This window comes from Scleropages formosus, chromosome 14, assembly GCF_900964775.1.
Source record: "Scleropages formosus chromosome 14, fSclFor1.1, whole genome shotgun sequence".
Classification (NCBI taxonomy): Eukaryota; Metazoa; Chordata; class Actinopteri; order Osteoglossiformes; family Osteoglossidae; genus Scleropages; species Scleropages formosus.
This window is the reverse complement of record NC_041819.1, coordinates 24,778,344-24,795,559: the sequence shown is the minus strand read 5'-3', so window position 1 is coordinate 24,795,559 and position 17,216 is coordinate 24,778,344. Positions and strand designations below refer to the sequence as shown.

Here is a 17,216-nt window from a genome sequence, read left to right as displayed (position 1 = left end):
TCAAAGCTATGTTCAATTCAGGGTATGAACCATGATCGAGGGTGTTGTGATGGGAGGTGGGATTCAAACCCAGGTCCTGTGAGGGCGACAGAGCAGCTCTAACCTCTGTGTTGTTGATGAAGAGCTGCATGCAGCGTAGGGTTAATTGCTGTGATTGTGACCGCGTGGAGGAAAACATTATTGCGTCCACCCACCTTCTCTGCTCTAAAACCCCATCGTCATGGCATCCTAAAGCGCCACGCTGCTTTCCGGCCCGGTGCCACCCTGTACGCTGACTCAGAGGCTGGTCCTGGGATCAGCATCCCGCGGGTCCTGAGCGGAAGGGGAAAGGGGGGCACGTGGGTCAGAGGAGAGAAGTTGGAATGCTTCCTCCCTTTTCCTCCTTTCCTCTCCAGCTGGGCAGTTTACCACCGAATACCATTTTACCATGTTTCCAGTGACAGCTGAAATAAATCTCTCTGCAATGTTTGTAATCTTCTGGCGTGGAGCAAGAGGCCCGATCCCTACCCCTACCTTCCTGGTCAAGTGCAGCCGCCATATTTAGTGCCCTTTGGTGTGCAGTGGGAAAAGTGAATGTGGTGCAGAGGGGCTCCACATTCCTCCAGCTTCCTCCTTTTTTAATGAGGCCCTTGGAGGTGGGGTTTGATGGGAGGAGAGCGATGAGCAGTGGTTAAAGGGGGCATTGGAAAGTTCTGATGCTGGAATTCCATTTGGATACCACGCATTGACCCCCCCCAGCATTAGGAGGCTCACTTTACCATCTCGGCAACCTTTGATTCACGCCAAGAGCTCCGAGCTGCACCGGTTCGGCCTCTCCCCCCTGCTGTCTGCTGAACAGCCTGCTTTCTAGCCTGTCCCCTGGTCGAGCCTCGTTGCCGTGCTCCTGCGAAGACGTGCAGGATCTCACAGTGGTCTTAAAGATCTCGCCTCAATGTACCTACCGCTATTTTTTATGGGGGCACAAAGCACAAGCTTTGACCGCAGTCCCCGCGGTCAAAAGTGTCTTTGTTTGAGGCGGCCCGCTCGGTGCTGACCTGTTCCTTTCAGTGCCGCCATGAAAGCCCCGTTCCTTTCTCTCTCCGACACTCTTTCTTAATCTATGTTCTAGGAGAACAATGGGCTCGTGATGTTCTTGAGGTCAGGCCAAGGTTCGCCAGGGAGAGCGTGAATGAGTCCAAGGTGCCCTGGGTGATCTGTGGACCCTCGTCATCTAGGAGAACCAGGGGAGTTGTGGTTTCCTGAAGGCCTTCCTCCACTTACCATTGTGCTTGGCCTCCTGTCACATACTCCGACACAATGGCTTTGCTGTGTGGTAAAGTCAATGTAATAGAAACTAAGAATCACGGTAATTCTTAAGAGCTGTGTGGCAAATGTCTTGGCTTCAGAGGTGGAGTGAGGGGAGTAAGTTCTGCACAATAGGGACACGTCAGTGTAACTTAATCTGGGATCTCGGAAATTTTTTAAGCCTTGCTGTTCTCCCATAAAACCACACACACACACACAAAAGGGTGAAAAGGCAGTTCCTCAGGGCTGTGGGAAATCAGCCATGGCACTAGGAAACTGTGGTGTGAGCGCTTATCGTTGAGTCGGTGTGTTTCCCTGTCGATATCAGTGCCCTCTTCCTCATCTTCACTATTGATGGAATGAATCCCCTTATCTCATTCTAGGACTTGGTGGCTTCCTCAACGGTGCAATGGCAAGGTACTTCATTCTTGGTACTTCTTGGGAGCCTCTGTCCCTCAGAATTGCTGAATCCCTCTCAGTGTTCAAGAAGCGTCTCAAAACACTCCTGATCTGCTATCTACTGCTTTAACTTATGCTATACCAATTCTGTACACAGCTACTCGTATGTACGCTGGTTAAACAATGATGAGAAAATGAGATGAGAAGACGAGATTCAAACCTCCGTTTGTTTCTGGATGGACAAATGGGACGGGGCTTAATGATTACAGCTTCTGCACTGAAGGGACCCAGGTTTGAATCCCACCTCCTGTTGTAGGACCCTTGATGAAGGTACTTAACCAGAATGGACACAATAAAGATGACCTTGCTGTATAAACAGGAAAATCACTGTAAGCAGGTTAACGTTGTAAGTCACTGTGGAGAAAAGTGACAGCCAGTGAAATCAGTATAAATGTAAGTGAAACGGTATAGCAGTTGAAGAGCTCCAGTAATACACAGAAACGGGAGGTGACCATGTTTCTAGGTTGAGAGCACCCCGACCTTATCTTGGTTTTAATGTGCGCGTACACACACATTTTCATGTAGTAATATCACTTTTTTTGTGGTGGTCAGTGTCACTGTCTGAAAGATGGACGGTTGGACGACAGGTCATTTCATCGAGGGATTTTGAAAAGAGAGGTGTTTGCTTGTCAGCCAGCTGTGGGAGGGTTTGATCTGTTGTTGCCCTTTGTGAATGGGCCTGGTCGTATCAGGGTCTGTTCAGAGTTTACCGTGGTAGATGGTGCTGATACTGAAATGTCAGTGGCCCAGAATGTGGAGATAAAACCCTTGATCTGCACGACCTCCCCTGACTCCTTTACTTGGGCACCTTGTAAAACCAACCTGTTCCTCTGTGTGTGTGTGTGTGTGTGTGTGTGTGTGTGTGTGTGTGTGTGTGTGTGTGTGTGTGTGTGTGTGTGTGTGTGTGTGTGTGTGTTTTCATGAACGAAAAGCTTGGTGTCTAACCCACTCCTGTTACGTCTCACTCTTGTTAGGTTTCTGCTGTTGCCATAATCAGTAATCGGTGTAGTTTTTGTTGCTTGTTATTATTATTATTCTTTCATTTTTAAAGCTTTAACTAATCCAGTCGCTCGCCTTTGTGGAAACGCTCCATGTTTGTTTTGGACTGGAGACGGGGAGGTGGCCATTGTGGTGGTTCTGGTTACCAGTCTAGTGCCAGAGTTTAATTACTCTGCAAATGTACCATTTTGTTTAATTTCTGCATCACTTTCCAAATACATTTTTTCCCTTCTCCCTATTATACATTTTTTGAGTTTTAGTTTCTTTGGCAAATGGTTCTGGATATATTCCAAGTTTCTTCTGTTTATTATCTGATATTTCCCCCCCCAAAGTGCTGTTTGGAGTGCTTCCTTGGCTCATTTGTTTAATCCATGAGATAAAAAGCTTTAATCAGTGCTCCATATTTGGTTGAACATTAATCATTTTTCATTTTGAGCCGAAAGTGAAACCACACGAGGAGCAGGGACAAAAAAAAGTTTGAGATTTCAGCTATGGCAGGAAAACAGTGTTTTGTTCCAGGCCCTTTTCTGTGTTTGAATTGAGCTACCCATTACAGCAATGCATTTCAGTACTTGTAATCTAGGTTGCCTGGTAAATCCCAAAGGAACCCTGCTTTCGGAGCGAATCTGCAGTATAAAAGTCCAGCTTTATAAATGGAGAAAATTGAATAAACTGTCTAAGGCATCTGAAGGTATATATTGGCTTACAAACACATTTGGGGTCAGAGGTCTGTTTGTAACTGGGTTTGCCCGTAACGTTTACATCACAAACAGGTTGTGTAAATCCCATCTCCAACTGTAGTAGCCTTGAGTAAGATACCTACCCTGGATTACTCCAGTCAAAATTACCTAACTGTATAAACGGGTAAATGATTGTAGGTAGCTTAACATTGCAAGTCGCTTTGGAGAAAAGTGTCAGCTAAATGAATAAATGTAAACACTAAAGGGTTAATAATTTAGACATCACTCATTTTATAGGTTTGATAAAATCATGATAGATTATTTAATATATTTCAGTATTTTCATTTTAACTTTTCCCGAAATTAAAATAAAAATTTTAAAAGTAACCGAAAATGATTTCTTCCTTACTCCCATTTCCCATCCACTGACCTTTGATCTGTTCATCCTATAAACTTTTGTTCCTCTTTTTATCATTGATTACTCTTAGGAATACTGGACACCAGCTGTAAACACTTAGCTGAATTAAAGGTCTCGCACACCTTTTCCGTTTGGCTGCTCTGTACTGCCACCTACAGTTTCGGGGGGCCGAGCACAGGTTGCATTCACACTGCTGCAAACTGAAATTTTGTACAAGTGAGCAAACTGCAATTAAAAATAAACAGGAAGATCTGTGAAAGTCAGTAACTTGTCTGTTCATAACACGCAGTTCCAGTGTGTTTAATAAAAGTCTTAGGAACCAGCTTAATAATAACCCCGTAGTCAGGTTGATCGCTGCTCTTTATGACACTCATGTCTGTAATAAATGTTATGGCATTTAGCTGGGCTGAGCTATTAAGGCTTAGGGAGGCTTTTCACCCATGGCTCTAATGTATAGCCTAAGAAGCAAGCCAAGCATGAGTGGCATAGAGCCTAAGGATGGCATGATTTTTGGTGGTTTAGTGCCAAACATATTTTTGTTGTTGTCATGTGCTCTACACTTGATGTAGACTCTTGGGAGAAACATGGATAGAAGCTTTTTTTTTTTATTATTATTAAAAGACTCATTAAGCGATTTAAGTGTCCTTGGATCAGACAGCATTTTCAGAAATGTTTCTCTGTCCCACGTGCCTTGCATGTTGCATGTCACATATTCGCCAACGTTACTGAGGATTAGAGATCACAACTCCTTAGCTCATACTTCAGATGCCTAATCACTTCTTGTTCTGTTACAAATGCAGCAATATAAAGTAACACTCTTTTGTATATTTGGATAACTAAAAACAAGGTCAGCTATTCAAACAAATGCTAATCGGACAGTAAGTCTAAAACATTTACAGTTCTATAATAAAGGACACTGGATGGTAAAAGTTGTAATTTTTGCATGTAATTAAATGTGTATTTAATTTGGGTGACATATTTCAGAGCACAAGCCTTCGTTTAGCTTTTTGTGTTCATGCGATAACCGCTTCATCTTTCATTACTATTTCATTGTTATTTGCTATTCTGTGCAGGTAGCAGGTATTTGTCTGCAAGCTGGAAATTTGTGTTACCCTGCCAAGAAATGTTTTTTATAGATATTTTTATATAGTCGAGGGACTATTTAAAAAAAAAAAAAAAAAAAAAAAAACTTAGTCTTTATTTCTGTATTTTTAGTTTATTTTTAATGCTTTCTGTGAAAACGCTGATAGTCGGGAAAGAGGCAGCTTTGCGATTTCATGGAGCTGTCCCTGGGCATTTACAGCTTGGCTGGATTTTTCATATAGAAAAGAAGGAATTGTTACTCTGCTCTATGACTCAATATTGTGGTGGCAGCAACCAAATCAATGGAGTTCTAACCTGTGCCGCTAAACAGATGAGAGGGGAGCATCGAAGGCGAGCGGCCTCCTCCGCAGTGTGTATCGGGTATAAGCGAGGAACAGGCATTTGGATCTCTCTCTACACACACAAGCACACACCCCACCGGGCTTCCCATGCACTCGGATGCCAGAGTCCATTCTCTTCCTCCGGGAATCTCTACGGAGTCGTGAATCCGCCTGTGGGAGACGGGCGGGCCATCTGCTACTTGTAGATAACATGCCCCTGCAAACATGCTGCACCCCTGTGTTGGCGGGGGGCATCGGGAACTGCAGTTGGTCCTGAATGTTGAGCTCCGGTCTGCTAATTCCCTGACCGATAGGGCTGTTTGAGGAACAAGAGGGTGGGTGTTATCCCAACTTAGTGTAACCAGCGGAACACTGTGGGATGAATGGGGCACTACTTTGGCGCAGCATTCTCAGGAAGCAGAACAGAAGATGCTCAGTTGGTGCTACCTGTGGTAGAAAAACCATGGAATCCCCACCATTCAAAGGCTGCCCAGCGTACAAGTGAAGTGTGTCATGTCACATGGCAATTTTACATACACGAGCCTTTCTAAAGAGCTTGATGAGAACGTCAGATCTGGTCTGCATTGCTTTCCACATGCATCTGGGAGCCTGTATTTGTCTTGGGCTGCTGCTGAAAGGAGCCTCCTTCGCGATGCCTGACAGCACCCCCAGATACCCTCACATTTTGGCTCAGCTGCAAACTGCCCCACTGCCTCTTACTTATGCGTGTGCCCTATCAGGAGCCATTTGCTAAAGGGATATGCTCCGTTTCTGGGCATGTTAATAATGAATGAAGCTGTTTGTAACCTCAGCAGCACCATTTATCATCTTGTTGCTAATTAGGCACACTTGGCAAATTAAATCATCCGGTCCCTACTTGGGGAAAGAGCGGGAGGTAGGGGTTGGCTGATATGCCTTGAGTGTTCAGGGTCATGATTGGGATTAATGATGTTGCAGGATGGTCACATAATGGCCTGAAGGCTGTTTGATAATAACAGTGCTGGGTATAACTTTTAAGCAAGTACAATTTTGTTATGCGTAACCAAATTCATGCTGTAGCTAATTCAGTTATCTTTGTGTCCTTTTCAGGTGCTGTTATACCAGTGCATAATTTGTAAAGGGAGAGAGCACTATGACATTGTGTAAATCAGTATATTCACCTGACTGTCAAGTTGTAATAATTTCTGCAAAAAAGAGAAAACATTATTAAATACCTCGGGGGCTGTTTTTTCACAGCCTATCAGTACAGTCTGGAGGTTTGTATAGGACTGAAGATGGTGTAACAGATGTATTGTATGTACTTTTCACTTAATTTTGATCCATTTAATCCTTGTAAAGAGTGAATGTTACAACTGTACACAGTGCAATAAAAGTTTGTCAGTGAGGCGTTAAATATTTTATTATTAATGAGTATTTTGTATTGCAAGTACAAGAGTTTCCAGCTGTGTTTATTATAGAGTACAGGAGGCGACTGTTGTCATCAAAGCATGAGGATTAACTGTAGCTGGTTCAACAATAGAGTAACTCCTCATTTTATGGAGGATGCCATTTGATGCCATTTTTTACCACTGTAAATTTGTGCCAAACACAGTATCAAGGTTGGGGTATAAATAAGAAAATATATCTCTTAAAAAAAATCGTATTACATGGTTCCACTTTTAGGCTTTCCATTTTTTTCTGAGCTTTTTAAAACTACATCCAGGAAGTAGCGTCGGTGTGTCTAAGGGGTGACTCCGAGAGTGGAGTTGAGTAGGGAACAGCATTAATTCCTGCCCGATGTAAAGGGCACTGTGTGAGACACGTTAAGTGCCAGTTTTCGTGCTTCCCCTTCGGCCTGCTTTGTGTCCCGTTACATAATGGATTCTCCGTGGGGGAAGGGGATCAGTACCAGTGTAGCTTGAAATGGCTTTCATGGTTGGCAGACTTGACATGCATGTTGCCCTGTTTGTCGGGGCTCTCCAGGGCTTGACACTGTCTCCAGGTTAGATGGGTTCCTCAGCTGAGTCTGAGGTGTCATGGCTGCTGCGTTCAAGACGACGGCCAGCGATATCTTTGGTGAAAATGAACATTGGAGCTTTTTTGGCTTTAAAAACGTTCCCTTGGCAAACACTTGTAGACTTTTCCTTTGACAGCAGTGAGAATATTTCCATGTCTCTCACTCTCCATCGTCACCTTAACCTTCACTGCTTTCACATTGAAAAAGGCCAAGTAATTGTTTAGATACGTGGAGCATAGTGTTTAGGCTTGTTGAATGTGATGCAACTTGGCTGGGTCACAAAGGAGCTTATTTTAGCACCCGTTTGCCCAAGACCTTTTCTCTTGATCCAGTTTGGCAAAGCCACAGCTTCAATGCGGTCCACTACTGGTTGCTGACAGATTACAAATAAGTTGAGCTATATGCATTTGAATTTAGCTGACACTTTTCTCCAAAGTGACTCATAGTGTTAAGATTACAATTATTTACCCATTTTTACAGTTGGGTAATTTTTACTGGAGCAACTGAGGGTAAATACCTTGCTTAAGGGTACTACAGCCAGAGGTGGGGATCAAACCAGCAACCTTTGGATCCAAAGGCAGTAGCTCTAACCACTGCACGACCGGCTGTCCCCATGTCTCTTGCATCAATTTTAAATAATCAGTAGAGTATGTTCCTCAACAGTTATTTTGCGATATTTTTGGATTAACCACGTGATACAGTGATTCATGAAAATGGTAGAATGTCTGCTCCTGTCTTTGAGATATTGATGTGCTATGTTGCGCTAATTTGTATTACATCTTGTCCCTTGACTGACAGCCTGTATTGACAGCTTCTGCCCTTAAATTCTTCTGGTTAAGTAACTGACCATTTTCTTTAGCTTTACTGTTAAGAAAGATATCTGAAATAGTGAAGTAATCTTACTAAGTGTCTTTCTGTAATGCTGTTGAGGTGCAATTGCTGGGAACCAACTTTCCATCAAAATTACACCAGACGACTTACTTTCTTCCCGTCTTCTACATTTTGTTGAAAGGAACATTCAGGGTGCGGTCATTACTCTCCATTTTTTTTCTGTTTCTGATAAGCTTCTTCCCAGCACATGAATTGAATGCAATTTTGATGTGACCCACAATTCAGAGAAAGGACTTCAAATTTGAGCTGCGTCAAAAACCGTTCGGAACGATTGTGTCTTTAGGCCTTATAATGCTGTATGTTTAAAGTGAATTTGTCATGATTGTCATATGTTTGAAGTGATAAATGCCCTGAAAAGGTCATAAAACATTACATTTGAACTATAGAACTATGCACTTTATTCAGACACATCACTCTAGCCTTTGCATTCTGAATTGATTTTCAGGACATATTGCCTCCCAATTTCATGAAATCTGTGTCATTTTTTAAAAATTTTATTTTACTTCCTGTCCCTGGAACACCTGTGGCTCTTCCAGCTGGTTGAGGGTTGAAGTTCAGCGGTAGACGGTGAAAGGTTGTCCTCTTGTGGTCCTGGTGAACCACCTCATAACACTCATCTTCTCCTATTTGCAGATGAAGGCTATTACCAGAGTGGAAAATTCCGGTTCGAAATAGATGTCCCTGAAGCCTACAACATGGTGGTAAGTTGATGCCCTCTCCAGGAAGAAGTGGGGGGGTTGTTGTGTGACATGTTGAGGTGCTGGAACGCGTGGTGATAGGTGGGCCTGGGGGTTTAGGGTTTCAGAGTTGCTAGTCAGCTGTTTGCTTCCTGGGGCTTCATTGGAGAGGTCAGGTTGGGGGTTGCCCTTCGGTGTGTTTCCCCACCGTGGTCCACGGATGTTGGTACAGAGTGGCGGGAAGCAATACAGAACTAACCTTAAGGGTCTTAAAGTTAGTTAAAGCGGCTCCATGACCAGCTGGTTGTGGTCTTGAGTGCAAGTTTAATATGCATTCCCCATTTCCCTTCCAGCTCCCTAAACGGTCAGTTCGACAAAAAATTTGAGCAGTTTGATATGAAGTAATGATGCATGGATGCTGAGCTGACATTTCTTTTGACACAAATGTAATGGTATGGTAATGAGGCCATTGCTGATGCTGAGCCTTCCTCAGTCCGTTTGGTAAACATCCAGCTCTCAACCGGCGCCGCAAACTGGATGAGCTGAAAATCACCCTGGAAGAGGTGTTCGGAGGGCAGATTTGTTTCTGTACAGAGTAGCGTGGGAGGACTTCAAACCAGAGAGCGAAGGCACGATAAATGTGCCAATGAGCAAAATCACGATTGGAGGTGATCGCCATAGTGAACTGTACTGTTGTCACTTGTTCTCCCTTCCACACTGTCCTGTTTTGGGCGTCTGCTTTTGAGGCCCGCTTTTCACCAGCGCTGCAGTAGTTTTCCATCTTCTCAACCAACTGATTAAGAAATGTTTAACTGCTCAGGAGAAACTGTATACCGTACCAGAAAGGAGATGTTTTAGATGGACTCGGCCGACTCGCTGTTAACATAGTGCAGATAATGAAATGGGCCTTTAAATCTGTGTACCTGAGTCTAAGAGAAAGACATGCAAACGTTTTCTAAATGCTATTTTAAGCTGCTTATAACTCGCTGCCCATATTAGACCGATTGTAAATATTTAAGCCGGGGCAGAGCTCGTGCTCGTCATCATCTCTTTAAAATCAACATCACCAGGTGCTCAAATAACTAGAGGTTTTTCACGCTTCTTCATTGGACCAAAGAAGTCGATGTGCTTGGTTCGAGGGCACGTCACAAAGCAGCCTGCAGCTCCTTTTAGCGCATCAGAACTCCTGTCCAGCCAGACTTTGGCTAACTGTTTGAGGCTGCTGTCTCAGGATGTCATTTCCTTGACCCAGCGCCTGTCCCCCTAGGGACAGCCCCTTCGCCTCTCCCACGACAGCGTAGGGTTTTGCGCCGCCCCGTAGATCCATGAGCTATGACGGCCCCCAACCCCGGCGCTGTTAAGAGACCCGTCGTCCGTTACTGCTACCTCCTGAGAGGGGCAGTTGCGATAGGGAGTCTGCCCCCATGCTGTCATCTCAGGCTTCGTGGACTTGTCACTGCAGTACCCCACGCTGTGTTTTTAATCTGATTTCGCTCCTGGGTGCCATTAGAGCCCGACAACGTAATCACTCTCTCGTGGGCTTCAGTTCATCTTGCGTTTATTTTCTGAAGCACACAAAGGCTGTTAAACGTCTGCAGAGCGCAAGGCCTTTCATCAGAGCCCTGCGTCAAAATACTTTTAAACTTAAATTTGGTTTGTCGGCTAAGGGATGGCAGGTGGTCGTATATTCGGATCCCAGGAGCAGAACCAAGGTCTAGTTCCAGAGGGCCAGCGGGTGGAACACCGGCTCAGGTGCGAGTTTCTGGTGGTAAGTGAATGAATCGCTGTTTGAGCCACTAGACAGTAACAAAAGGCAGTGTTTTACCATGAGAAATAACATTCTTTAAACGAAACGCAGCCGGGGTGGGAGGATGGGGGCGGCTGGCAGATCTTTCAAAGATTTTTCTCCTTTGATCACCAGATATGAATTTTTTTTTTTTTTTTCCCCCCCTCCACCTCCCTCTTTTCTGTCTGCTTTTCGGTTTGTATATAAAACGTTGTGTTTACGTGATCCTGTCACGGATGAGATGATGCCACGATGAATTCATGAAAACAGCAGAAGGGATGTTTTGGATGCACAGCAGCAGAAGCTCGGTGTTTGCGTTCTCACTGAAGGCCTCTGGCTAAATAAGGCGATATCAAAATGGCCCGGAAGTGCTTCTGCTTTTTTTTAAAGTTTATTGGATTTAGCAAATATTTACTGAAACAGCTGTAAATATGTGCCAGTTGCTTGATGGGATGGGAGTTTCTTCTGTACTGGGAATCATGACCACTGTTAGTCTCCCATCCAACAGCTTTGGTGTTTTCTGCATACTTGACTATGTGATATCAAAACCTGTCAGCTCCTGTATATGTGATCTATATTTCATGATAGAAGTTTCTCACTTATTCAGTCCTTGTTTCTTTGTTTTGAAGCCTCCCAAAGTGAAATGCCTCACCAGGATATGGCATCCAAACATCGCAGAGACTGGAGAGATCTGTCTAAGGTAAAGACCCCGAGTGCAGAGCTGTCACTTAACTAACTGGACCTTTTGAGTGGAAGGTGAAAAAGTGTGAAGTCGTTGAGCAGACGGGCACAGTGAGGAAGGGATGGCCGAACTGTACACGCGCGCCATTTGCGAATTCTGGAGTGCTTGAGGGGGTGGCTGCACAAAAAAGGACAAATTGGGGACAAATCTGGGATGCTTTTAATCATAAATCGCTCGGTTTGGACTGCTGGGAGTGCTGTTTGAGTCATCAGCTGCAGCAGGTAGAATTGACTTCCATTTCTCTGGCCGTCTGTTAGCGATTCAGAGATTAAAAGGACAGATGAAAATGGAATGGGTTTGATTCACACTGTTAAACTGCTGCCTTTTAAAAAGAAGATTAGGAGTCATTTTTATAATATCATTCATTTTCTCCAGAGAGTCGCTAATAATTCTCTAATACGAAATTTATTCAGTCATTGATTGTTAGAAGGTCATCAGTTTAGAAAGTTGTTCTACTCACCATTGTATGGAAAGTTTCATACATTTTATTTAATACATTATATATTTTTTTTAACTTTAATTTTAATGATGAATATAATTGATGCAATTATGGGCACCTGTAAGGTCCAATTGTGTTTGGCTCTTTTGTGGAAGCTGAATGTGTTTCACTGGACCGGTAGGTACATCCAGTATGCTGTCGCCTTAGCGAGTCGCTGCCTATGGGTTCGATCCACAAGAATTGAGCAGTTTTCCCCCCTTGTGTAAAGTGTTGTAGGTTTCTTACGTTCAAGTTTGAATTAATTCTTTTATTAGACACTTTTCTCTAAATATGAGTGCATCAACAAGAGTCAAAGAGCTTTAGCCCCAAACATAGGAATGTTGATGCACAGCTTGTCTGAAAGAGATGCATTTTGAGACCCTTCTTGAATTCTGGGAGGGATTTAGCAGCTCTATGGGACAGAGGGAGCTCATTCTACCTCATCGGAGCCAAAACGAAGAACCGGCAAGCCTTGAATTTTGGATCCTCATCGGTGAGCTGCCCCAGTGGCTAGAGATGGAAGAGTGCAGTGTTCTTGTTAATGCTCAGATATTGATCAGGTCCCGTAGGTACCGGAATGCTGATATTTTTAGGCCTTCTTGTCTGGGAGTGTAGCGGTCCTTTTGGACATAAGACAAGTTCCCCAAAGTCAGCCTGTTGGCACATTCCAGGTCCTCGTTGATGACCCCTCTAGACCACTTGAAAACACACTGTAGGCACCCCCGTAGGCCCTGTTTGGCACTGCTCACACACACAAATTCACACCAGGTGCCAGACAGCGTAAGGGATACCACAGACACCAACAGGGGTCGGGATGAAGGTGGTGTTCCTGCATTATTTTATTGATCATGAGTCTTCCCTGTTGGTGTGAACATAGCTGTCTGACAGTTCGCTTTCTCAACAGCACTGACTATAGAAGATCCCCTTTAATTCCACTGGTGGTGTATCTTAGCACTGAAACACTTGAGCTGTGAACGTTGTGTTATCGTTGCAAATTGGATCACAGGTGCTATCAAAGCTGTTTTAACTTTCTAGGTCTTCGTCTACATTCTCAGGTCTAATTCTGTAATTTAATCTATTTGGAAAAAAGCAAATAAAAAAAACTCAGACCGCCAGGCTCCCACCATAGAGTGATTATAACATCACCATACCACTCCTCAGTAGGGCACATCTGTAAAGTAATACATCCTAGAAACAGACATTTTTTTTCCTTTAATTTTTTTTTGCCTCTCTTTACAGTTTACTGCGGGAGCATTCTATCGATGGCACCGGCTGGGCCCCGACACGAACATTAAAGGTGGGTCCTCTCTCCTGCTTCCTTGTTCTGGTTGTGCCCTACAGAAAGATGACAACACACTAACAGTTTGTCGGCCTGTCTCTCTACCCTCTGAAGATCCTTGTAGCAGGAATGATGTTTGACGTCTACTGCATACCTCAGTACAAGACGTGTTCACGTCCTGTGTGTTTCCGCTTAATGCTCATCGTATTGTTTGGGGGATGTGTGTGCTCTGAACCTCTTGGGAATCCATGGTGGGGGGGCGTGGGGGAAGCAAGCGAACACCATGTGCCAGTTAGTATGCGTGTGCACGTCTTCAGGTTCTGTACTTAATTAAAGACATGCATCTGCTGGTTTGGGCTCCTCGTCCTGTCATATCCTTCTGCTGCAACCTTCTTTTCCCATAATGCACTACATCTCTGCACCAAGGCCAGAAAACAGGCACAGTGCCCCTGCGTGCTCCCCCACAACCAAACATCTGGTTTCCCTTCTCTCTGCATTGGACCCCCGCTGCAGCACAAGCTGTTAGCACCCAGAGATGCAGAGATACACAGCGTCCTTCAGCAGAGCCTGGAAACCCATTTACATGCAACAGAAGATGGCATGTTTTGTGCTGTGTTGTACTGTTCCTGCTCCAGCTGCATTGTACAGTCAAACTTAATTTTTCACTGTATCCCATTCCAACAGCAATTAATTGAAACGGTCCCGGTTAATTACTTTTGAAGTGAAGCTTCTGCTAAATGTATACATGTACAATAAAGTGCTTCAAGCTCCTGCATTTACATTTACATTTATTCATTTGGCAGACACTTTTCTCCAAAGTGACGTACAAATGAGAAGAAACAAAAGTGCATTTCACCAGCTTATCAGTCCAATTAACCGTTTTTGCCAGCATACATTGCAAAAATAGGTGTGCATAGAATTGACATTCTTGTTATTAAACATATAATGTAGTGAATGTTTATGGAGCAGAATGATTGGGAGAGAAGTGGTTCTGAAAGGTGTATTTTGAGACTCTTCTTGAATACCGATGGGGATTCAGCAGCTCCGAGTGACAGAAGGGAGATCATTTCATCTTGTTGGAGCCAGAACCAAAAAGCTTTGGGTTTTTGATTTTGGACATCTTGTGTGTGGGACCAGCAAGCGGCCAGAGGTGGAGGGACACAGGTGTCTGGTTGGGGGGTAGGAAATGATCAGGTGCTGTGGGTATCGAGGAGCGGATCCGCTGAAGATCTTTTAGACCATTTCTGGAGTGCTGAACTTGATACGGGCAGCTACAGGAAGGCATTGGAGAGAGACGAGGAGGGGAGACACATGGGAACGCTTTGGCAGGTCAAACACAGTTCTGGGTTCTGGATCAGCTAGAGTAGTAGTCCAGGTGGGATGCTACCCTGGCCTGGAGCAACAGCTATGTATCCATATCCACAATGCTTCCTCCTGCATCGTCTCATAAAAGAACTTACAGCCACCCAATAGTGGCAAACAAGCGGAAATAAACAGTATGAAGAAGTAACTCCAGGCCCCATTAAAGAAGATAGAAAATGCGCACTTTGTTTTGTTCAAATAAAGCATCGAGGCAATGGTGCTCCATAATCGGGCTGCACGAGCAACTGTAGCGACGGCACATCTGTGAGCCCTGTCGCCGGCATGTCGCAGGTGCTCCCTGGTGTAAAGGAGGGAATTTACCCTCAACGCGCTGTTCACTTAGGACAGCAGCTCGTCTCATTATCTGCTAATGGGGCGAACTGGTAGGTTCACACATTCTCGCTGACCGCTGTCACACGAAATCCCGTCCTGGCGCCAACATTAGAGTGTGTTCTCATAAAAATCATCACAACAGATAGGGTGGCGAGGCTTGCCCTGCCCTTGTGGCGATGATGCCGATGCTGCTCTGCGTGCAGGAACGCTGAGCCTCGCTGTATTAAATTGTATGCGGGATGGTGGTGGTGATGGAGAGCTGGGTTAATGACCAATTTGCCGCTTGAAACCATCCAGGACCCGTCATGCACACACTTACGCACAGAGCGCCGTGACCAAAGCCTGTTCATTTTGTCCCAACAGCCATACAGCTTAACAAGGAGCCGGTGGACTCTGTTCCCCGGCCTTTCACATCTGTCCCGCCTTGAGGAGCATTTCACGCCTCTCAGCATGTCTTGGGCATCTCGCGAGGAGCTCGCAGCCTTGTCCTGGAGAAGACAGGAGCAACCCGGTGCACCCAGCAACACAATTCAGAGGGAATCCTCATTTTTGAAAGACACATTTAATTACAAATGTGCCATAGATGTTCAGAAATACAGGACACCTAAATGAAGTTAATATTCATTTTACATTTTAATTTCACGCATTTGAAATGCAAACCGTTCCTGCACTTGGCTATGTGTGTGAATGTTCCATGCTGCACACGGAGCGTTTCCATGGTTACGGCAAAACAATGTGGTCATTAATTTATCTTGGAGTGAAGCTGCGGTTAAAGCCACCCAGTCAGATGGAAAGCGATTGTCCGGCGTGCGACTCGAGCGATCTGGCAGGCTGCCGCCGCGACCTCGTTTTGAGCCTTTCCGTTGGACGGGGAGCACTCAGTTTTGGGGATTCCCTTGGCAAGCAAAGCTGAGCACCCATAATTATGTTCCCCAAAATGCAATTATCGGGCAGCCTGTGGGCACATTGCGGACAGCTGCCCCGTCGCTCTCTGCTCTCTCCATCCCAGAGCCTTTCTGGTGTCGTGACTCATCCTGGATCCATCTGTCCGCTGAGTGCTGGAGACGCAGACAGGCGATGTAGGTCCATTTATCTTGACTCCTCCTGTTAGGAGAGACGCACGACTTTATTAACCGACCCTCATAACTGACAGAAGGTTTCTTTGCAAGCCATTTCCTCTGGCTCTAAATTAATTATGATATCGACAGTCCGGTATTATCCGGTGTGAAGAGGTGATGAGCCGTGAGGAAGTGGGAGTCAACCTGAACTTGTCTACTCAGGAGCCCCTCAACACTTATAAAGATGCATGAATCTTGCAGGGAACCCAGGCTAGCTCTAAGTTTTCTAAAAAAAAAAATAGTGTGTCTGTATTTTTTTGGGGGGGGGGGGGATTAGGTGGGATGATTTCCATAGAGCCAGTGTCTGGATGTCAACCCTAAAGGGAGTTGTTGTGTTTAGCCATATATTTTTCATGACTTTCTTGCATGCAGGTAAGAGTACAGAAAAAAAATGGAATTCCTTCACCAGTTAGTGAGTGCCGGGTAGGTGCCAGGCTTGCCTTTTTAGCCGCTTAAAACACTACTAGTTTTGTTACAAATCAGTAACTGTCACCTCGCAGTTGGAAGGTTTCAGGTTCGAATCCCCCCTCCTGATCTGGGGTACTTTCCCTGAATCGATAGAGTAAAAATTAACATTTAGCATTCAAACTTAACATTGTAGGATGCTTTGGAGAAAAGAGTTGACTAAACGAATAAATAAAAAATATATATTTTTAAATATAGGAATACATATAGGGTAACAGTGTTACTTGGCATTCATTTGTGTTTGTTTCTCTCCGAGCGAACATCCTATGTTAGGCCTTCTAATCATTTTCTTGGTTGGACTCCACCTCTTTGCCAAGCTCCCCCGCTTCGGTTAGATTTTCGTTCTTTCTGAATAGTTTATGGACACGTGGACAGTTTATTACTGTCATCAGATGATAAATCTCAAGGTGTCCTTTTGAAAGGCTCTCCAGATGAAACATTTTGTAAAAGCCTTTCAATCAGAGCCACCATTACTTTCACGCGGGCTCTTGGCTCGTGGTTCGTCACGCTGCTTCTCCATCCCTCACGGAAACTTTTACCTGCTCAAGGTTGTCCGCATTAGCAAGAAGCTTTGACTCACACATGGCAGGATGTGGAGATGAATGTGATTATTCTCACCAAGGACTTCTCTTACTTTCGTGTGCGGAGCGCTGCAAGCAGGTGTTGTGTTTATTGGACGTTTGAGAAAATTAGGAACGTTTGGTCCTGGTGATGGCTGCTGGAGAGAAAAAAAAGTGTCGTGAGCTGCTCCACGTCAGCTCTTAGGCTCATCAGCCTCGGTGCCTTTGAGTCTGGTGGATCGGCACTGTAATGTGTGGACTTTGAT

The 17,216-nt window shown here is 44.7% G+C and overlaps 1 protein-coding gene across 3 annotated transcripts in view; it reads left to right on the top strand.

Annotated features, from left to right (window-relative positions):
• Positions 1-17,216, top strand: part of ube2f (ubiquitin-conjugating enzyme E2F (putative)) — a 47,372-nt gene that overhangs the window by 15,054 nt on the left and 15,102 nt on the right. For all 3 annotated transcript variants that reach the window (XM_018743288.2, XM_018743289.2, XM_018743286.2), the window contains exons 5-7: positions 8,784-8,851; positions 11,243-11,313; positions 13,073-13,130. In XM_018743288.2, coding sequence (XP_018598804.1) covers positions 8,784-8,851; positions 11,243-11,313; positions 13,073-13,130 — 197 coding nt within the window. The remainder of the gene's footprint in view (positions 1-8,783; positions 8,852-11,242; positions 11,314-13,072; positions 13,131-17,216) is intronic.